General features: G+C 39.6%; 1 protein-coding gene across 4 annotated transcripts in view; it reads right to left on the bottom strand.

Annotated features, from left to right (window-relative positions):
* Positions 1 to 12,531, bottom strand: part of LOC100920321 (E3 ubiquitin-protein ligase Mdm2-like) — a 31,691-nt gene extending 19,160 nt beyond the window's left edge. Inside the window, exons 1-11 of one of the 4 annotated variants that reach the window (XM_031938156.1) lie at positions 12,462 to 12,531; positions 11,286 to 11,370; positions 9,266 to 9,340; positions 5,885 to 6,018; positions 4,373 to 4,422; positions 3,043 to 3,110; positions 2,841 to 2,928; positions 1,656 to 1,723; positions 1,455 to 1,533; positions 281 to 348; positions 75 to 162 (exon numbers count right to left, since the gene is read on the bottom strand). In XM_031938156.1, coding sequence (XP_031794016.1) covers positions 75 to 162; positions 281 to 348; positions 1,455 to 1,533; positions 1,656 to 1,723; positions 2,841 to 2,928; positions 3,043 to 3,110; positions 4,373 to 4,422; positions 5,885 to 6,018; positions 9,266 to 9,340; positions 11,286 to 11,351 — 784 coding nt within the window. In that variant the 5' untranslated portion in view covers positions 11,352 to 11,370; positions 12,462 to 12,531. Of the gene's footprint in view, positions 1 to 74; positions 163 to 280; positions 349 to 1,454; positions 1,534 to 1,655; positions 1,724 to 2,840; positions 2,929 to 3,042; positions 3,111 to 4,372; positions 4,423 to 5,884; positions 6,019 to 9,265; positions 9,341 to 11,285; positions 11,371 to 11,549; positions 11,732 to 12,461 lie in introns of those variants that run through there. The other 3 variants (XM_031938159.1, XM_031938157.1, XM_031938158.1) reach the window with 3 other exon arrangements.
* Positions 12,532 to 23,343: the final 10,812 nt, after the last annotated feature.

Here is a 23,343-nt window from a genome sequence, read left to right as displayed (position 1 = left end):
CAATGTAAATCTTAATTTCAAGATAGGAATGAAGTAGAATTTTAAAATTAAGTTAAATATTAACTACTATATACCTGTTTCACTATGTGTTTTTCTGGGTGAGGTAGTCAGTGTAGCATTCAAATTCGGTGGTTTCTCTTCTTGCAATTCTTGCATAGATGCCTAAGTATTCAACAAAAAAGAACTAAAACACTAAGCTTAAAAATACAATTCAGATACAAGTCATAACTTTCCAGTGTAAAAGAATTACTGCAGTAGAATATTAAAGTTTAAAGATCACCTCTTGATCACTTCCAATTTCAAGGAGATTCCTGGTTTCATTTGTAGATGCGTTTGGGCCAGCAAATTCTAAAGGAAAAAAAATATAACTAAGATGTTTCCAAAAGTTAATTTAAACAAAAACAACAAGACAAAACCTCTCATGCAGCTGAAATCCTTGTCAAATATGCTCCTCATAGGTGGCACAAAAATATTTCTTTAAAATGCCATTTTCCCCCTTAAAATGTCTAAATCAAAAATTTGTGCTTCTGGCTAAATTTGGGAGGCTGTATGACCATGGGACAGTTAGTTAGTTTCTTTAAACCTGTTTTTTCCTCTACTGAATGGGATATATAATTGTACCCTACACCTCACCAGTGTTGAAAGGTTAATTGATATTATCCATGACCCATTTTAAGTGTCACTCATCATTATTAATATATAGAGGTCAAACAGCCCATTAGCATAATTTTACATATTTTTGTTTTAGGAAAAAAAAGACCATTTAGTACGTAATAATTTGAAGTTACTAAAATTCTTTAAAGTATGCATTTTCACCCATTATTATTATTAATGATGTTAAGGTTTCAAAGATAATGAAGTATAATATTCAACCGCTTTTACCAAAAAATTACTATTTTATGTACCATTAAAAAAATGTAACTTTTGCTTTTTATCTATCATACTTTAACTTCTATTTTTGTATTCTTATAATGCATAACATATTAGTACAATAGTTCATGTAAGCAATTTATACATCAATGTATTATATTGAGGGTGTGTGCTTAATTTTTTGTTTTACTAAGAACAGTGTAGTATGAATGTATGTAATTTCACACATTTGTAAATAATTTTATCCTTTAACATTTCTATTCAAAGAGATCTTCAATTTTCCATTTTCTCAAATGAATTCACCTATCAGTGGTTAAAAAAATATTTTAAAACATACTGCAGTAAAATTAAAATGCATTAATAGGAAAGAAATTGGAAAAAATAATTAGCCAATGTTCAATAAATAAGTATATATCATACAGAGAGAAGATGAAAAGAAAGATCTCAAATAATCCATCAGCCTAACAAACAAAAAATTCTTTCACCATTGATTAGTAAATCCATTACCATCAATGTAAATCTTAATTTCAAGGTAGGAATGAAGTAAAATTTTAAAATTAAGTTAAATATTAACTACTATATACCTATTTCACTATGCATTCTTCTGGGTGAGGTAGTTGGGGTAGCATTCAAATTTGGCGGTCTCTCTTCTTGCATAGATTCCTAAGTATTCAACACAGAAGTACTAAATAAATACTAAGCTTAAGGATACAATTCAGATACAAGTCATATACTTTACAGTGTAAAAGAATTACTGCAGTAGAACATTAAAGTTTAAAGATCACCTCTTGATCACTTCCAATTTCAAGGCGATGCCCGATTTCATTTGTAGATGTGTTTCGGCTAGTAAATTCTAAAGAAAAAACACATAACTAAGGTGTTTCGAAAAGATAATTTAAACAAAAACAGCAAGAAAGAACCTCTTATGCAGTTGAAATCTTTGTCAAATATGCTTCTAATGGGTGGCACAAAAATATTTCTTTAAAATGCCATTTTCTCCCTTAAAATGGCTAAGTTTGGGAGGCTGCATGACCATGGGACAGTTATTTAGTGTCTTTAAAGCTCTTTCTTCCTCTACTAAATGGGGTATATAATTGTACCCTATCTCATCAAGGTTGAAAGGTTACTTGATATTATATGTAGCACATTTTAAATGTTACTCATTATCATTATTAACACAGAGTCAAACAGCCCACTATATTAGTATAATTTTACATATTTTTGTTTTAGGGGGAAAAAAAACATTTAGGAAATAATAATTTAAAGTTACTAAAATTCTTTAAAATATGTATTTCTACTCATTATTACTAATGATGTTAATGATTTACCTTAAATTACCAAGCTTTTCAAAGATAATACAGTATATTCAATTGCTTTCAACAAAAATATTACTATTTTATGTACCATTTTTTAAAAATTTAACTACTGTTTATTTGTCATACTTTAACTTCTATTTTTGTGTTCTTATAATGAATGACATATTAGTACAATTGTTCATGTAAGCAGTTTATGTCAATATATTTTATTGAGGGTGTATGCTTAATTTTTTTGTTTTACTAGGAAGTAAACAATGTAATATTGAATTTAATTTTACACATTTCTAAATAATTTTATCCTTTAACGTTTCTATCCAAAGAGATCTTCCATTTTCATTTTCTCAAATGAAGTCACCTATCAGTGGTTAACAAAAACACAACAGAAGTACTTTAAAATATACTGCAGTAAAATTAAAATGCATTAATAGGAAAGAAATTGGAAAGAATTTAAATAATTAGCCCGTGTTCAATAAATAAGCATATATCATATAGAAAGAAGATGAAAAGAAAGAACTCAAAAGATCCATCAGCCTAACAAACAAAATATCCTTTCAGCATTGATTAGTAAATCAACTATCATCCATGTAAATCTTAATTTCAAGATAGCAATGAAGTAGAATTTTAAAATTAAGTTAAATATTAACTACCATATACCTGTTTCACTATGTGTTCTTCTGAATGAGGTAGTCGGTGTAGCATTCAAATTCGGTGGTTTCTCTTCTTGCAATTCTTGCATAGATGCCTAAGTATTCAACACAAAAGAACTAAATAAATACTAAGCTTAAGAATACAATTCAGATACAAATTATACACTTTCAAGTGTAAATCCAGTACAATATTAAAGTTTAAAGATTACCTCTTCATCACTTCCAATTTCAGGGAGATGCCTGGTTTCATTTGTAGATGTGTTTGCGCTAGCAAATTCTAAAGAAAAAATATGCAACTAAGGTGTTTTGAAAAGATAATTTAAACCAAAACAGCAAGACAAAATCTCTTATGCAGCTGAAATCCTTGTCAAATATGCCCCTCGTAGGTGGCACAAAAATATTTCTTTAAAATGCCATTTTCCCCCTTAAAATGTCTAAATTAAAAATTTGTGCTTCTGGCTAAATTTGGGAGGCTGTATGACCATGAGACAGTTAGTTAGCATCTTTAAACCTGTATCTTTCCCTACTGAATGGGGTATATAACTGTACCCCCTACACTTCACCAATGTTGAAAGGTTAATTGATATTACATATGCCACATTTTCAGTGTTACTTATTATCATTATTAACACATAGAGTGAAATAGCCTAGTATATTGGCATAAATTTTACATATTTTTGTTTTGGGGGAAAAAAGGAACATTTGGGACAGAAAATAGAGCTCTGAATGACATAGTATTTAAGATCTTTTGTAAGCACAAACATTACATAAAGATGTCAATTACTATTATCTCTGCATTCTCAGAGCTTGTTAATTTTAATTTAACTTGACTTTAAACACAGAGTATGTTTTCTCTTATACCCATGTCTTGCGATGACCTAGGAAAGGGGATTTGGCTTCTTCTGGAGAGAGATTTTAGAGAGAAGTTAGGGAGCAGGTATGAGGTAGACATTCAAGCTTAGTGATTGCTAATTTCAAGTCAGTGCTAAAACCAATCTGACCTCCAAAAGTATTTTTAGTGTAAGTGGAGCTGGCTAGACAAGGGAAAATCTGGAATTATCAAGACTATGCTGAAACAGAACCACACACTGGGGACCGAAAAGCAAGCTGTCATTTATCCAGATACAATGATCCATGTGATACTGTTAGTTTCCAAAACATAAATACTTATTCAGTGATCCTACTAGGACCACTGATAAAAAGTTAATACACTACTAACCAGGACATGAAATCCACTTATAGTGTTTTTTCTACAAACTGAGGACTTCTGACTTACCCAACTTTCAAAATAAATCAATAATTTCCAACTTAATGAAGCTAATTTATACATATGAGGAATATGAAAATTCATACATTATGAAAATAATTTAAAACCTATCAAATGTTACATAAATTTTAGTTTCTGTATAGTTTCATTAAATTATTTCATATTATTAAAATTAAAATTTCATATAATTCAGTGCTTAATGAAAACTAGTTATGAAATGCTGGAGAATGAACAACAACAAACACTTCGGAATTCTTTCAAAATCAACTTACCCTGTTGATTCACTGCTGTCAAGTTTCTAGATATCATTGCATATAATTTCCTTGGAGGGGAAAAAAGTACATTTGTAATGGGAAATCTGCATACTGATTGAATTCAAATTAATACAACCAAACATTTTAAAACAGTTATGCTACCAGGAAAACATTGCACATAGTGACAGCAAAATGACCAACCATAACAGACTTAGCTCTTTTCAGCAATACACTGATTCAAGACAATTTCAATAGATTTGGGAGGGAAAATACCATCTACATCCAAAGAGAAAGCTATAGAGACTGGATGAAGATGGAAGCAAATGTACTATTTTCACCTTTTTTTGTTTGCTTTTTCTTTCTCGTGGTTTTTCTTTTTATCTTTTTTTTTTCTTTCACAACAACACTAATGTGGAATTATGTTTAAAATGATCGCACATATATAACTTTTATCAGATTGCTTGCTGTCTTGAGAAGGAGGAAGGTAAGGGAAGAAGGGAGAAAAAAAATTTGGAACTCAAAATCTTACCAAAAAAACCAATGTTGAAAACTACATGTAATTGGAAAAATAAAATAATATCGAGGGGAAAAATGGGTTTTACTATTAAACAAGTTTCAAACTGAATTGAAATATTAGGTCCAATCTAGCATACTACCAACAGGATTCAAACTATCTAAAGAACTGACCTATATTAATTAGTGTTAAAGTAAGCTAATAAAAAGAAGACAGTATTTTTAGTCTCAGAACTTAGAGAACTATACCCTTCTTAGCAGTTTCTTATGAATTTGTCAAAACAGGAAAAAAATTTCGATCTTTTATTTCTACTTTAATATTAACCTTAAGCTAGTCATTTGATGCTTTTTTTTTTATTAGTTTAACATCTACAAAAAAAATCACTTAAGTAACCAGACATATGTAAAGTATATTGGGAGACTAACATGTATATCATTATCTTATTTCTAGGTCTCAAAAGAGGAGAAAAGTTAAATATCATCATAATTTGCCTTCTAGCATTTCAATAAAATTGCTGAATGGGAAAATGGAAGTAAATGATGTACAAAACGTCCATTGAAAAATCATTTAAAAATTAAAACGATACACAACAGAAGCTGTACTATCAAATATTACCTAACAAATTAATGTCACGTACAAGCAAAATTATGAATTCCAGATGTCAAGAAAATACTTGGTCTCTAGGTTCCATTTAATTATGAAAACAAGAGTTTCATAGCAGCATGTCAAAAAGGGAAATAGGTATTTCAGAAAGTAGCTAAGATGTAGACTCTTTGTAGCAGTAGTGATTAGTAAGCTGTAATGGTTCAGTAAGGACAGAGTAAGGCAAAGTTGAAGAATCACATTTCAGAATTTTTCACAAAATACAAAATTTCTAATTAAGACTATCTCATGATACTTAGCATGATATATAATTATAATAACTTCTCACTAAACAAAGATGACCTTATAGGTTAAATTAAAAAACCAGTCATAGCTAAATTTTTAAATGGAATGAATCAACAGAAGCAGCCTACCTAGGTTCTTTCACAGAGAAGCTTGGTACCCCAAACAGATCTCCAAGAAGATCATCTGAACAATAAACAATGTGCTGTTGCTTTTTGTCATATAACTGTTTTGACATAATATACTGGCCAAGATAGAATAAAACCTGAAAAAGAAATGAAATTCATAAATATTGAGAAACCAATACTATGATTTAAAACACACACACACACACACACACACATATATATATATATATATATGGAAGGAGGGAGGGACAGAAGGTAGGAGAGAGAAAGTGAGAGTGAACCTGCCAGAGAGTACAAGCAGATTATGTATTACAAGAGTACTAATCAATGTAGCCCTCCCACCAGAGTATACTCAGGGATAGGTGTGGAGAAGTGGGAGCAAATAGAACTGTTCTCTAATACAAGTCAAAGACAAAAGCAATCTCCAATGTAACATCCACCCCCAACCAGCAATCCACATTCAGCCTATGCTTGAAGACCTCCACCAAAAGGTAGTCTGTCACCTCTGGAGCCAGCCCACTCCAGCCTGGCCCAACTATTAGAAACTTTTTCTTAATGCTTAAATACCTCTTTGCAATTTCCCACCCTGTCCCTAAGTTCTGCCCTGTGTAGTCCAATGAAACAAGTCAGTGCTCTTTCCATATTACAGTGCGCTTAGATCTCACTGTCATGTCTCCCGAGTGGTCGCTTCTCCTGGCTAAACATATCCCATTATTTCCACTGAACAATCAGTCCAGAACTCAAAACTCTCTGCATGCTCTCCAGCTTATCACACTGTCCTTCAGATATTACTACTAAACAACTAAATGTGTTTCATTAAGTGGGTCTGAGGAAGTGAAAGCAGTGCAGCTTTTGCCTTCCTCTAAAATCCTGCCCTTTTACCAAATAGTTTCAGAGAACGGATACATCTCCTATATTCTCAGTGACCGCCATCAAAAGTGATTAAAATTGCAAGGGTTTTCTAACTACTCTGATTTAGCATCTTTTTCCTGTAGTTTCTGTTCATTGCAGTCACAAAGCTCAAGAGCCTGTGAGCACATTATCATCAGACAAACCATCTGGCTGACTAACAACACAGAACAGCCTCCCAAGGGATCTCATTGAAAAAGCAAGTTAAATATTATCTACACTCAAGGATATTTGTTTTCATAAATACCAAAATTAAAAAAACTAAGAACTCGATCAAGTACTCTTACTGTCTCCTCTCATTTTAGTTAGGCTAGGACTCCCTTAAATCCCTAAATAAGTATGCTTTCTGTTCTCTCCTTCCTTCATCACAACCCTGAATAAACACCTCAAGATCTAAGAGTCTCACACTAAACCACCTACGTGTCACTGCTACATATGTATTAGTAGATTAATCCCATCTCTTCCCTCTATGTTTTTTACTTTCAACTTCTGACACCCCCTCCTTTTATGGAATTCTCCCCCCTGTTCTTTTCCTACTCTGTGATGGTTCTCCTGCCAGTCTAAATAATGTCAATTTCCTCATCCACTAATGAAATGAAATCCCCAAATTGTTTTGTTTTTCTCCTCTCTATCTTTGACCTTTCTCAGTCACTCATAATCTCCCATGAGTTCAGTTATTATCTTTATGCAGATAATTACAAAATCAATATTATCAAAAGTAATCTCTTGGGTTCAAGTATATTTCCCATGAATGACATCCAAATGTCCAAAAGAACCCATCTTTTCTCTTGAATCTGCCCCTTTCCCAAACATCTCTTTCTGCTGAGCACCATCCTTTTCAGTCACCCAGGTGCACAAACTCAAGACATCCTTGATTCTCTTCCCTCTCCAATTCCACACTGTTGTCAAGTTTTCTCAACTCTATTTTCATAATGTCTCCTACACATCCATCCCCTTCTTTTCAGATTCACCTGCGCAGCATCACCTTACCTTAGGCCCTTATCACCTACTGCCTGAACTATTCCAGTAACTCCGTAACTGGTTTATTCCAATCTCTCCCCTTTCCAATCTATCCTCCATACATCTGCCAAATAACAGTTTTACTAATGGAAGTCCAGTCATATTACTTCAGAATTATTTGCTCTAGGGTAAAAAACAAACCTCTCAGAACATGGAATCTAAAATCCTTTCTAACTCCTGCTTCCCCTTCCAAACATCTCAAACATCCTTTTCATTCATGTATTCTCTCTTCCGCCCCATCTGGCCCAATTCTGGTTTTCTAAGTTTAGCTAAAGCTCAGAAACTTTAGATTCCTTCCAAACAAGTCTTAGTGCCATTTCCTTCTGAAAGCCTCAACATTTTTCCTAATTCCTTTTGCCAGTAGTTAATTAAATGCTGTATTTTTCCAGTCTCCCAAGAGAAAGCATGCTCTTCAACACTAAAACTATTTTCACTGTCTCTGAAACCATGAACCTTTGCATATACTAAGCATTTAATAAATGTACAATGACTTGAAATCTAAAATTTCTTTGGAGGCAGAATATGAAATGGGGGGAAAAAAGTACAACCTGAATTATTGGTCTTAAACAAAACTACTTAACCTGATGAAATTTAAAGAAGCACGTAGGCTAGAAAACACACACTACTTTAAGAATTCCCCTGTTTGGGAAGGTGAAAATGATAAAAAAAAATCTTAGAAGATAATCTTCCTCTTTCCTCTTCCTGATGAACAACTAAATGACTCATCTCTTCTGATAGATCACACTCAAAGGAAAAAAGCACCCTAACTCCCACTTACCCAACTGTTGATCACTGAATCAAGGCAAAGCCATGAAACCCACAATAGGTATTGAGTAAAACCAAAGACTTGCGCTAAAAGTCTCTTTCCTTCTCTTCTACCCATCACAATTCCAACAGAGATTCTTTTGGACTAAAAAGATGTTTTTACAGAAAATTGTAATTACCCCAAGGAAGGAGAATAGTACAATGACCACAGTAGTATAAAATTACTTTTAAATAACAGGATGAGAATAAAATTTCTAACTTAGGAAAATAAATTTCTACAGCAGAGAATTTTGGAGAAGACCACAACTTTGGATGTGATACCACTGTAAATAGAAGAATAATCCACGAGTTAAAATGCAGTTCATATTATACAAAGTGTCCATAGGTAAAGCAGCTCAATGTATTCAAGGTAGAAACATTATCTTCCCTATTATGTCTTCCTTGTGTCTTCCACTTGAAACCTGATACTATTTTCCACTGAGTAGTAAAAGCAGTATATTAAAGTGTTATACACTTATAAAAATAGTCAAATTCCTTCCATTATGTTACCTCCCTAGCTTCTGAAAAAATTCCTCCACAACGCAACTTTCACCATTACTTTATGCTACATTAGGCTAAACAAAAGAAATTTAGTTGTATTTCATCTCAAAATACAACCTACCTCCTTTATAATTTCTAAATATAACTTACCTCTTTCATTGTAAATGCGTCTTTCTGTGCACCAGCTAACTTCAATAACTTCAAGAACAATGGTTTTGGTCGAACCTAGAAAATAAAAAAAAAATCTATAACACTTAAAAGATCTTTCTACAACCAAGAGTTTCTTAGTACTTAACATATAATAATTACAATAAATGAAATTAGAAAGTATGGTATGGTAGTACTGGATTTGGAGGCATAGGACTGGGGTTCAAAACTTTGCTATGCAACTTCTGGAGCCTCAGCTTCTTCATCTGTAAAATGAGGGAGTAAGACCAGATGACCTTTACAAATTCCCTATTAGTTCCTCTTCTCTAACCAGACACCTCATGGACTGTCATGGAAGTCTAAATAAAAGAATCACAGTATCTAGAATTTTACAGATGAGGGCAATGTGGTCCAGAGAAGCAAAGCATTAGGCATTCACGATTATGAGATGAGCTGAAAACAGAATTCAAACTAGAACTTAAGTTCTTCACTCCTTAGCCAAAGGTCTTTCTGCCACACTGCTTTTATATAGCCTGAGACTTTGCTTACAGAGAACAAAACTTGGGAGTTACAGGACTTGAGCTCAAATACCTGCTCCACAAGTTACTGGTGTTTAACCAAGGGCATGCCATACACTATTATGGGTCTCAGTTTCTTAACCAACAAAATGAAAAGGTTGGATTATAGATAGGTATCGCTAAGATCCTTTGCAGCTTCAGAGATATTTGACTATAAACTACTAAATAAATGTGATAAACTCCTACCATTCTCAAGTAAAATATTTAGAAAAGAGAGTGGGGAAAAAAGGCCTGGGATTTACCTTAACCCAGTGTAATAACTTCTAAAACTTTCATGGTTTTCTTTAAGGTGTGAAATTACTTTTTTAGAACCCCATCATTGCAAATACTCAGTTTATGAATTTCTACTAGACAGTAAGTTATAAAGACTGAAGCCTTCTCTTTTACATTTAATATCTCTCACAACATTTAACTAGATTCTTGCAAATAGGTACTCAAAGTTTGCTAAAACAAACAAACTAACTAACTAACTTCAGGATTCCTTAGAAAATACTTCTACTTTAAAAAAAATTTTTTTGGTAGTTCTTACCAACCCACTGGGATCATAATAAAACAACAATAGGGCACATTGTTCTGGGTTTTTTCCATTCAAATAGTATCAATTAGACTGTTTAACTTGTGGAGCTATAAGATCACAGCTTGAGATCAAACCATAAAACCTCTGCTTATGGAAATAGCAAGTTCATATTCAAATGCTAAACAAGTGTTCATTTAAAAAACAATTTTAAAACATTAAAAACATAATGTAGACAAACTTTTATAAAGTTATCTATAATCTTTTTTTTAAAACAGAACTTAAAGGCAAAACAGATGATAATAATAGAATGAATCAATGCCTGATCGCAAAGCTCTGAAATTTTATCAACTTTTTCAGGCCAGTCAGCCAGCAAGTGTCTACTATGAGCCAGGCAATATACAAGTTAAAGGACTGACTCCTCAAGTAAGAAGGAAAAAAGACTTCTATAGTTTAAAATGTAATAAACACTGCAGAGTTAGAAAAATTGTTCCTAAAATTCTTTAATTGCACACTATCCATTATATAAAATTAATACAAAATACATCTTAACCAGGTATATTAGTCATTTGAACCTAAAAAAACTTAGACTTCTCAAAACAGCTAAAAGTGGTGGAGAAAGAGAAAGACTTAAGGCACAAATTTAAAGTATAAATTTCAATTTTTTAGCTAGTTTTATGGGGCAAGGGGGGAAACCCCTTACTGTTAATGCTATCAGAAATAAGATTAAACAGTCAAAAGTAAGATTCTGATTTTTACTGCACGGAGTTGTTTTAGGGCGACAATTTTACCAGTCTATCTGAATTAATACCTTTAGAAGAGAAAAACCAAACTATGATGGTTCTTTTATTTTATCTTATTTACTTTTAGCTGAAAGCCCCAAGCAGGAAAGGACCGAGGGAATCTGAAAACGTCTGATAAAAATACGAACCAGAGCCTCTTGTTCCGAAGCTGGAATCTGTGAGGCGCTGAAGGTACCGTCAGTGTCAGAAGACATCTTGGTACTGCACACGCGCCTAAAATCGGGAATTGAAAAACACAAATGACACAAATTTAAGAAAACCTAAAGCGTTCACCGAAGTGAACAAAATAAGACGACGACCAGGCTCACAAATGAAGAGTAAAACGATCCAGGAAAAGGGCAGAAGACAGAAATGCGGCACCCCAGGGTGGCCAGGAAAGAAAAGCTGCTTACCGCGAGTGCTGAACCAAAAAGGACCCTGCAAGTTTCTCAAGAGAACCTGAATTTAGCCGTGGATGAAAACAAGTGTATGAGTACCCTTCCCCGTTTTCGGCTGCTGATCCGGTTCCCGCCACCAGCGAAGTGTTTCCGAAAAGCCCGTCCCCAACAGGTGCAAACAGCCAAGCCCACGCCCCTCATTGTATGCTCCCGGTAAGCCTCTGGGTGCAAGGATCCTAAGCCTCGCCTCATTGTATGTAGCCTGCGATCGCCTTAGGCTGCTGCATCCCAAACACCTCCCCCGCACTGTGTATTGCGCGCCTCCGTTAGTGCGTTAGCCGCAGAGCTCGGGCCGCCGATCTCCAGCCGCTCCGGCCCCAAAGAGTCCGATACCGAACCCTCCACTTGGAACTCAGGCTACTCTCTACGGCCCCAGTTCCCCCGGTGGCCGGATGCGGGCCAGAGGAGCTCCCTCGGGTCTGAGCCCGCGTCTCCTAAGGCACCAAAGCCGCCAAGTAACGGCGCTTACTGCGGCTGCAGCGTGAATGCCCGCCTCCCGACGGGAAAAGCTGACTCGGGGGCGGGGCGGGGCGGGGCGGGCCCACGCACCGGTGTCTCCTTTGGGCCGCCGGGAGGCCCGGCACCTGTCGGCGCGCCCTTCCAGCCAGGCGGGAGAGCCCGTCCACTCGCCGGCCCCCATTTCCGGTTACCTTTGCCCCGGACGCGGAGACCCCCTCCCAATCCCGCCCGCGGCTTCAAACCCGCCCCTTAGGCCCCACCCTCACACCTCGGATTCGGCGCCGCCAAGGGCCCGAAGAGAGTAGCCACCGGCGGGCGCCCCTCGACCCCGCCCCCACCCCCCAAGCAGGGCGACGCTGGGGGGGGTCTGCTTCATTTTTGTGACGGTCCCCGCGGCCGCAGGCTCACCTCCGGCTCTAGAGCTGAAGGGAGCTTCCGGCCGTGGGGCCCTGGCCCGCCCCCTCCCCCCCGGCGGAACGGGGCCCTACAGCCACCGGATGGGCATTTCTGGCGCCATGCCCGGCTTCGCGGACGCTGGGAGGGCCTTGGGGGGAGGGGAAGAAGCCCCTCGGCGGCCCAAGCCGGAAGCCGCGCAGGTCTTCGCGCGCTGCTGGGCGTCCGCAGCGAGCACGCGCCCTCTCCCTCCAACGGGCTGCGCCGGGAGTCGCGAGCCCCGCGCGCGTCGCGCCCCTCTCGGCCTGCGAGGGGCTACGTGCATCCGCACCGGAAACCGCGCGCCTATCGCTCGCGCGCGCGCCTGTCACTCTCCCCCGCCCCGCCCGGAGCCGCAGCCACGTTCTCGGAAGCCGCGCCCCGCCCGGGGCTCTGCGCGCGGCCCAGAACCGGGCACGTGCCCGCGGGGCAACGGAGGCGCGGGAATCCTGCGCAGCGACGCTATTTGCATTTATTCGCGCTCCTTCGGAGCAGGGCGGGAGAGCAACGAACTTCCCGCCTGGGCAAGAATAATGTAAAAAATAAAACTCGACGCCGACCCTGAGTAAGCACGATTAAGAACGACGGCAGCGACCCAGCGGAAGTTACGAGCGCGTCTACAGTGCAGGGACCCCACATACAGCTGCCTTTCAGGGCTCTTGGTCCCCGTCGGAAACACGTTACCGCCCACTGGCTCATCTGCCTGGTTGCAAGGAGTTAAATCCGGGGGAGTTCTGGAAGATTTGCAGCCAATAACCCTTTGTGCTTTTTGGGGGATGATTTGTAACAGTTTATTTAACAACCCCCCCCTCCGCTTAGTATTTTATTTTTTCTGATTACATGTTAAAATAGTTTCCAACATTAACTTTTTAAGGCAGTTCCAGATTTTCCCCCTCTTCGTTTGCCCAAGATAGTAAAAAAAATTTGATGTTATTCATATATAATCACTTAAAACATTTCCCCATTATTCATAGTGTGGAAAAAAAGGGAGAAATCAGCAGAGGGAAAAAAAAGTGAAAGAATATGCTTCAGTGTGCGTGCAGTCTTCATGGCTCTCTCTCTCTTTTTTTTTTTTTTTTTATTTAATAGCCTTTTATTTACAGGATATATACATGGGTAACTTTACAGCATTAACAATTGCCAAACCTCTTGTTCCAATTTTTCACCTCTTACCCCCCCCCCCACCCCCTCCCCTAGATGGCAGGATGACCAGTAGATGTTAAATATATTAAAATAGAACTTAGATACACAATAAGTATACCTGGCATGGCTCTCTCTGAATACAGACAGCGCTTTCCATCCCAAGTCTGCTGGAATGATCTTGGATCACAGTATCGCTGAGGAGCGAAGGGGGGCTGATCGGCGCATCACCTTACCGTTACTGTGCAAGACTCCGCTAACTTCACTCAACATCCGCTCACGTTTAAGTCCAGGTTTTTCTGAAATCAGCCTGTTCCTTTATACATACTTAAAAGCAGCTTTACCGTACCCGCCTCTTTTACCCATATGCTGTAAATCCAGAGGAAGAAGACGAATAGCTATGAAACAATAACAATCCGATAACAATGCAGTGCTTAAAAAGATAATGGGGGCAGCGAGGTGGTGCGGTGGGTAGAGCACCAGCCCTGAAGTCAGGAGGATCTGGGTTAAAGTTTGACCTCAGACACTTAACACTTCCCAGCTGTGTGACCCTAGGCAAGTCACTTACCCCCAATTGCCTCAGCAAAAAACAAAAACAACAACAACAACAAAACATGGATATTCTTTCATTACAACAATCGAAACCCAGCCAGTCCTCCACAGAAAGTTTAATGAACTCCTGGGACCATTAAATTAATCCTGACCAGGCCTCCTACCATGAGTCTAGTGATATGTGAGGTAGACATGGTCTGTTGTATTTGTAACTTATTTACCTTAGGCAGAATGAGTTAGAATTTGTTGGCCTAGTTTTCAAGAACCTGTCTTAGCTCTATTCCTCCAGGACAGTCACAGAGGAAGATCCCGTGGTCTTCAGTGGAGGAAACCCTATGTTGTGCTATGAAAAGCATCAACTATCACACTATCAAATTGACCTATGATAGAGATAAATACAATAGCCATTTGGGGGATTATTTAAGTAGGACCTCAAGGTCTGAAGTCTCCAAGGTAAAAAAAAAAAAAAAAGATTATAAAAGCAGCAAAAAAGCTATATGTACACTTCATCTAAGATGCTGCTAATGTTATCCAACTCACTAAAAACAAAAACAAAAACAAACAAACAAAAAAAAAAACTTTGATTTAGCCTTTGGCTACAAAACTAAGATCCAGAAATTCTGGAACACAATTTGGAATTATGGAAGTAAAGTTATTTATTCACATCCTTTTTAGTCACTTCCAAATTTTCACCTTAGTGTTTTTCCCTCTCTGATTATTTTTGTCTGTATTTGTTTGCATGTTGTCTCCCTTATGAGAATGTAAGTTCCTTGAAGACAGACTGGCTTTTGCCTCTTTTTGTATCCCCAGCTTGTCACAGTGCCTGATACAGAGATGCTTAATAAATGTTGGTTGATTGAATGATGGGAGCCATTGGAGTGCGTGTAGACATTCTTTACTGCCTTTCATTCACTGCGGAGCCCCTCCATCTTTTCTTGTGATCTCACATTTTCCCCCTGGTCAAGTCATACCCACTGGACGTGTCATGGCGACATTCTATCATTACTCAGGGGCTCAGCAGTCCTTCCATCTATTGCTCGCCGATGACCCATTTCTTTGTTTTTTTCTCTCTCCATCCCCTACTTCCTCTCCCATACCATTTTCACAGCTCATGACCTGCTTCCCTAAAACTATTCGATCATTCTCCCAATATTTCCTCAATTCGACTCCTTTATACCTCAGAGCTTTTTATAATCTTTTTAGAAACCCATTTTCTTTTCCCATATGTCCCAAGGGAAGAGTCAAAGGGAGGGAAGGGGAATTTCTATAGTACCTACTATGTGCTAAATGCTTTACAAAAACCCTGCAAGGTAAATTCTGTCATTGTTTCCATTTTACACTTGAGGAAACTGAGAGAAACGGGAGTAAGGGACTTGCTCAGGATTATTCTCATTGTCACAAAAGAGGATTTAAAATACTGTGGGAGGTGATAATTAGGGAGGAAAAGAGTGATAAGTGATGGTGATGATGACTCAAAAAACTAGGGTAAAAGAGGGAGCCTTTGAAGGACTGGAAGAGAACACAGGAAGATGTGAACAGAACAGTGTTTGGAGATGCAGGTTTAAAACCGTCAGGCCGAATTAATTCTTTGCTTTTTACTGGTATAGAGAACAGTAGTGATCAGGGTCCCGAGGTCAGCCAGTTTAGTCAGCTAATGACAGCAATGGCACATGGCCACCAGTCAATGCTCTTTCCGCCCCCAAAGGGGTAGCTAAACTGCACAGTGGGTAGGATGGAGTGAGGGATGAGGGTAAGGCAGACTCTTCTTCCTGTGGTCAAATCTAAGCTCAATCAGTGGCAGTGTGTCCCTAAGCCAGTCACCCAGCTCTGCTTCAGGCTCCTCATCTGTAAATTAAGCTGGAGATACACTCCAGTATCTGCCAACAAATGGTGTCATAAAGAGCTGCAGAGTAACAACAACCACACATACAGCCTTCTCTGTCCGGTCTCCTGCCTGGGCACTAGCTTTTTTATCAGGCCTGAGATGCTCTGCCCCCTCCCCTTGCCTCTGTTTCTCTGACCCTCCTGCTCTCTTCCTATTAGATGTGAACACTGACCCAGATCTACTTCAGAGAAGAATAATCAAAGAATCACATTCACTCCTTATGATTTCATTTCCATTTTCTTGGTAGAAGACCTCCCACCTCTAATCCTCTCTAAACCTGTTGGCTCCCGTTACACCAAAAGGAAATGCAAGGGAACATTTTTGTAGCATGATGTCGTTAGCACATGGCCTGGCCTGCTCAAGTATAAAGGGCAAGACTAGAGAAACTCAACATAGAACTTGACTTACTGTAGCGCCGGAGAAACTGAGGCAAGAGAGAGATTAGAGAGTTTTTAATATTTTATTCATTGGAAAGTATAATCGACTGGATAGGGCTCTGGTCTCAAAGTACCCAATGACAAATGTGAGAATCCCAAATCTTTTTATATCTTTTTCAAACAAAGAAGAGCAGGAAGTTTTTCAGAACCATTTGGTTCTGTCACTATGGGGGGGGGGGAGGCTATAAATTCTAAAGGGGATTGAGGCAGAACAGTTAAGGAAACTGAGATAGAACAATTTAGGGAAATTGAGTCAGGATAATTAGGGAAACTGAGTGAGGACAATAAAAGAGAACTGTGGTAAATTACTACTATGAGGGGGATCTGGGCTCAAGCTAGAAAGACTCTGGGAAGTCCAAGCACCTCGTTTTATGCTGAGCAAAGAGAAGCACGAAGGTTCCACAGGAGCAAGTCCCAGGGCAAGGCAGACCTTCTTACAGAGAAGAATTTATAGTCTTTGATTATTAATCAATAGCTAGTTAGCTAGAGGTCTGAGACCCAGGACTTGGAGTTAAGGCCAGAATTCTAAGTGCTGCCAGTGTGACCCCAGGTAAGGTCACTCAGCGTTTGCCTCCTTGTCCTTCCCTCCAGTAAAATGCCTCGCTTCCCTCCTGAGGCTTCTGAGGACCAAATAAGATCATCTTCGTAAAGCACCAGGTTAGGTTATTGACTTTTAATTAAATCAAAATATGAAAACTCATCATCGTTTGTACTGTAGATCATCAGCTCATAAATATCACCTGTTAGATTCACTGCTTTGACTTGAGAAGTAAAATTGCAGTAATAATGAGAGATGATTTTCCCTCAACTGTTAACAGAGATTAATAGTGTTATTTATTACATGCCTATTAGACTCTGAAAACTGCCCTGGCTATACACAGGCAAGGAAGCCAGAGGGTTCCTGCCCTCAATGAGTTTTCAGTCTAATAAAGGCAAGATAACACATAAAAGGGAGCTGGAAAAGGGCAGGGAGGAAGAGACAGCTTGGCTTGGAGCTTGTGGCCCGGAAATGAGGTGGGGGCCTGTTTTGGGGCAAAAGAAAGTCGGAGGGGTCGCCTATCAGAGCCCAGGATGTTTACAGATGTGAAGTGATAAGAATAAATCATATTTATCTATGGGTTTAGGGTATGTAAATAAGTTTATACATCACCTAATATCCTCACAACAACCCTATATGATAGCCACTCTTCTCTCTCATTTTATAGCTGAGGAAAATGAGGAGGAGAGATTGTCATTTACCTAGGATTACCTAAATAAAAACCTCTACAGAGAGACCAAATTCACATCTTTCTGAATCCAAATCCCCTAAAGGAGCACGCTACCTCTAGCTTATCTTTCTGTTTGCTTGATTTTTTATTTTCAACCTAAAGAAACTTGATAGAAAATTAAAATATAAAATCCAGGTAGGATAGTTAAGAGGGCTGTGGTATAGATTTTAGGAAGAATGTAACAATTATCCTAAATCCTCCTGGCCTTGGGAATGGTGTCGTTAGAAGTGCTAGATTTCTTCCTTCAGGCTATGCTGCCCAGTTTACTCTATGTGAGCAGGATGCTAAGGCTGCAGATAAGGCTGCAGATAAGGCTGCACGTGCAGATCAGAATTGGGCATCTGCCACTAACAACTCACCTTTGGAAGATTCTCCATATCTCACACACATTCCCTCCTTCACCTCTGCCCAGCGAACTATGGACACTGCATCTGGACACAAAGTCAAAGGCAGACCACTCCTCAACTCTACCTCCAAGCCATAAAAATGAGCATATCAGGGACGTGTAGCACTTATTTTTTCAACTTTTCCCTCTAAATTTATCTTCCTGCTCCTGCTTCTTTGTTATCTTCTTGTTTGCGCTTTCTCTCTCTCTCTCTCTCTCTCTCTCTCTCTCTCTCTCTCTCTCTCTCTCTCTCTCTGTCTTTCTTTCTGTCTTTGCTTCTCTTTCTCTGTCTCTCTGACTCGCTCTTTGTCTGTTTCTTTCTCTCTCTGTCCCTCTTTCTGTTCTCTCTGTCTCTGCTTCTCTCTGTGTGTCCTTCTCTCTGTTTCTTTCTCTGCCTCTGCTTCTCTCTCTCTTTGTCTCTGTTTCTTTCTCTCTGTCTGTCTGTGTGTCTATCTCTTTCTCTCTTTGTCTCTGTTTCTTTCTCTCTCTGTGTCCCTCTCTCTGTTTCTTTCTCTATCTCTGTCTCTGTTTCTTTCTCTCTCTGCTTCTCTCTGTGTGTCCGTTTCTTTCTCTATCGCTGTCTCTGTTTCATGTTTCTGCTTCTCTCTGTGTGTCTGTTTCTTTCTCTGTCTGTCCCTCTCTCTGTTTCTTTCTCTATCTCTGTCTCTGTTTCTGCTTTTCTCTCTCTCTCTTTGTCCCTGTTTCTTTCTCTCTCTGTCCCTCTCTCTGTTTCTTTCTCTATCTCTGTCTCTGTTTCTTTCTCTGTTTCTGCTTCACTCTCTCTTTGTCTCTGTTTCTCTCTATGTCCCTCTATCTGTTTCTTTCTCTCTCTGTCTCTCTCTCTGTTTCTCTGTCTCTGCTTCTCTCTCTGTCTCTCTGACTCTCTCTTGTCCGTCCCACTTGCTGAGATTTTCATCTCTTAAGGGCCTTTCCAAAAGGATGTCTCCCAGATTGTCTTAAACACAGTGTCCAAAGCTGGGCTCATCTTCCCCCGATGATCTCCCCTGTTCTGAACCCGCCTGCTCCCACATTCTCTCCGGGACCCCAGCAGCTGGGCAGCGGGGAAGCTTCCATGGTGCCCGGACCTTATGGCCATGTCGCCCAGAAAACATCCCCTTTGTTCCTAACACTTCCTCCTCCAGTTTGGCTTGAGTACTTTGGACAATGGCATCCCCAGGACCCAGGGAGGTCATTACTTCCCTTTCATTCCCATTTATTTCTTGGTGCTTTTCCTGCCCATTGAATCTGGAGTGGTTGCGAAGTGATCCCTTCATGGGGCGTTGTAGGGGAAGGGAAAACTGAGGCCCTTCCCGACGCCCCTAATTCTAGCCCCTGCCAGCTACTGGTCCCTTCTGATTTCTCTGGCCTAACGTGTTTACACAGAGTTGTTTGGGGGCTGTTTCCCCTGCTGGCTTGTAAACTCCCCTTCGGGGTCTGTTTTTTCTCTCTCCAGACCTTACACTTAATAAATGCTTGTGGACTGACTGACCAATGGCTGGTCAGTCATGAAGGGCTGGATCCAGGAACAGAGTTTCATGGAGATGAATATGGAAGCCTGCGCGTGGGACCAAAGACACGTGCTCTGCACGCATTTGGAGAGCAGGAGATACAGGGCAAAGGTCTGTTCTTCCAAAAAAAAGAAGGTTCCCTCACTCCCTCCCCCCTAAAAGGTTGGAGCCTTTACTAGGTGGCCAGGTTATGAGCCAAATATGCAACACGAAAGGCAGTAGAGCAGAGCAGTTATGTAATGCCAGAGAAATTGAGGCAAGATAGAGATTAGAGAGTTTTTCATATTTTATCTGAAAGGGAGAGATTTACTGGGACCAAACGAATGGACCCATAGTTTGGTCCAGGGCTGAATGATTTTATGGTGTCCCTGAATCCAGCGACGATGTGAGTGTTCAATGACATATATATGCATGAGGCTCCAAGTTACCAAGGGGTAGACTGAGGTAGGGGCAGAATCAGAGCACTGAGAGTGGGAGAGAGCAGACCATCAATCCGGTTCTGACAGGGTTGGGGGAGGCACCAGGAATTCTGATAAGTTGGGAAGGGCTGAGGTCATGATGTCTAAGAGAAGTTTTTTCTCCTTATCTGGATCGTGTTAATTAGGAGGGAGGGGTGGTACTGCGGGATTGAGCAGAACAATTAGGAACTGAAACAAAACAATTCAGGGAAACCGAGGCAGGACAATTTAGGGAAACTGAGTCAGGACAACTGGGGAAACTGAGTTAGGACAATAAAAGGGAATTGTGGCAAAACAGTTAGAGGCCCAGATTTGGAGTCTAGAAGAGCAGAGTTCGGTTCTGCCCTTCACATTTCCTTTGGACAAATGACTTAACTGCTTTCAGCCTCAGCTTCCTCATATGCATATATATATGTATTAGATATATATATATATATATATATATATATATATATATATGGCAATTGAGGTTAAGTGACTGGCCCAGGATCACACAGCTAGGAAGTGTTTAAGTGTAAGTATCAGATCTCTACCCACTGTGGCACTTAGCTGCCCCTATGTATACATATTTATACAATTATTGTGCCACACAAGAAAAAGCAAATCAAACCAGTAAAAAAAAAGAGAGAGAGAAACAAAATAAAATGAAAGCAAACAACAACAACAAGAAAAAGAGTGAAAATGCTGTGTTGAGAGGGCTTTCTTTTAAATGTGCCAACAGAAAAGGGCTGACATTATAAGAATTTTTAAGTTCCTCCTTAGAAAAAAGTGTAATGCTTTGGGGTTATTGAAAGTACTGCCTTTTAAAGCATTTTTTCTCTATCTTCCTTTTTTTAAAATCCGTAATAAGTAGAGGTGCTGATCTTTTTCCTCTGGGCCGATTAAATCATTTCCAGGGCCATGGATCTCTTCACTTTTCCAGAACCTTAAAGGCTTCATTCATTCAACCATCCTCAACTTTCCTCGTGGAAAACAAGGGTATTGGAACACATTCCCTTTCAGTTTCCTATAAAATCTCTATCTTATGTTTTCATATCACCCTCATACAGGAGTCTCCCCCACTTCCTTACACAGCACACTATCCTTTCATTTAGACAAAAAGGGGAAACATAGTTAATTAAAACCAACCAACACATCACCAAGTTGTCAACATGTCCTGAACGCACACTTTAGATCCCCACCTCACCAAAAAAAAATTTACTAATGTGATTGTATTTTTTTAAATGGTGTAACTTAATGTTTTCATCATTTGGAACTTCTTGTGGATTGTGGTATAAGTTGTTGGTCTAAACCTAATTTCTGCCAAAATGCTTTCCATTTTCCAATCTTTGACCATTCCAAAGGATTACAACCTTCTCCTACCAGGAATTAGCTTCTCAGATTTATCCACCATTGCTTTAAGTGTGATTATTCATGATTCTTCCTCTTCCCAAACTGTTCCCTTTCTGAATCAGCCTCATATAATTTCAGTAATGGCTCCTTTACACCCCTATTCAAGGCTTACAAATCTAGCTCAGACTTCAGGATTGGAAAGATCTCAGAGAACTTGCAGACCTGCTTGAGATCCCGAGATGGGATATCCTTCGCCCTCCAGGCTCTTCTTGCCCTCCAAGCTTGATTGCTCTTAGGAAGCCCAAGATCCTGGGGCTTGCTGCAGGAATTCCCAAACCAGCTATTTTTATTGGAGGCTCAAATCCAGTGCCCTCTGGGCACTGTGGCAATTTCATAAAGATTTCAAGGAGGGCACAATTGCTAACATGGTTTCCAAGGAGAAATATCTCGTTTTTATCGTTTGCATCTTCTCTCTCCCTCCTAGGTGTTTCTCTTCCCTTTTGTCATCCCCACTCTCCTCCCCCCTTCACTTCTTCTCTCTTTTTCTGAAGGAGCAGATTCTTTATGGAGCATCATGTGGGTTATCTGCTCCGATTGCCTGGGGCTTTCTGCTATAAACAGGATGCTGATCTAGGGAGCCTTTCCCCTGCACAGGGCTGGGAATTGTTTTACCCTGAAACATCAGAGGCGGTCCATTACCTGCCTGCACCTGAACTCAGGGATCCTTTTGCAGATGAACAACCTTAGTCCTATAAATACTGGATCACCAGGCCACATATAGACTGGATAGGAGAGAGCCGGCCTCTGGGAGGGGAAGAGGCCCCTTAGACAAAGCCCAGATGGATTTGCCAGGTAAAGCCACCATCCAGGCTCATTGAGGCAGCTTTGACTTTTCCAGATCACTTTGCCAATTGTTTTCATTTAATGAGTCCCAAATGACTCACTAAAAAGTTTGATGTTCAAGGTGTCACACTATGAATGTACCCAGAACCATTTGGCAAGCCCTCACACCGGAGATGCTCATCCTCCTTGGATACCCTTGGGATCCACCCGGCACTCAACTCTCCCCTGTGACTCCAAGAAGATAGATCACCCTCATTGCTCACTCACCCACTCTCCGCAGCAGATCTCCCAAACCTGCTCACCCCTCCTCAATCCTTTCATTGCTTTCCTCCCTCAACTCTGTCAACTAAGAACTTTATACCTCATTTTTGAAAAAAAAAACAGTTAAGGGCATCCTCCAGGAGCTCCCTCTTCTCTCCTCTTCCACATCTCCCATTGTGACTAGAGCCTCCTAGATAGAATGTCATGGGCCAGGATCCCAGTGCTACTTGTTAGGTGGAGCAGATTCAGGTTCTTGGGATATAGATTCAGTGCTTCTCTGAATCTCAGGCCCGTTGAGAGTACACAGTCAAATAACAATATTCTGTAGGGACTTGGGGCAGACCAGGAAAGCATTTATAGAGGGAAGGGAGGAGAAGAGAAAGAAGGGAATCAGCCAAGGGAGACAAGAAAAACATGTGGAATGCAAGTGGTAAGATTTATTCTCAAGATAAGAAGAGATTCTCCATTCAAGGGCAGAGATGAAAGGAAAAAAGAGAAAGTACATTTAGAATTGTAGAAGTTATTCTTTTATTTATTATTTACTTAAAAAATAATTATTTAACATGTCCATAAAAATTTTCTGTTCATAATCTACTTCAAATAATTTCACAAATATGTACAAGTTGATGTATGGAGTACTTCCAGGGGCAGAAGACAGAGCAGACCATTATTTTCTGAAGTTTTCCAAGTTAGACTCTCTCCCCGAGGGATCTGTCTGGTGCTCCCTTATTCTCTCTCCTCTCTCAGTACCAGTCAACCCCCACCAGGAGGGATTACAGGCCTCTAAGG

Source organism: Sarcophilus harrisii, chromosome 5 (assembly GCF_902635505.1).
Source record: "Sarcophilus harrisii chromosome 5, mSarHar1.11, whole genome shotgun sequence".
In the NCBI taxonomy this organism is placed as follows: Eukaryota; Metazoa; Chordata; class Mammalia; order Dasyuromorphia; family Dasyuridae; genus Sarcophilus; species Sarcophilus harrisii.
This window is presented reverse-complemented; position numbering and strand designations above follow the sequence as displayed.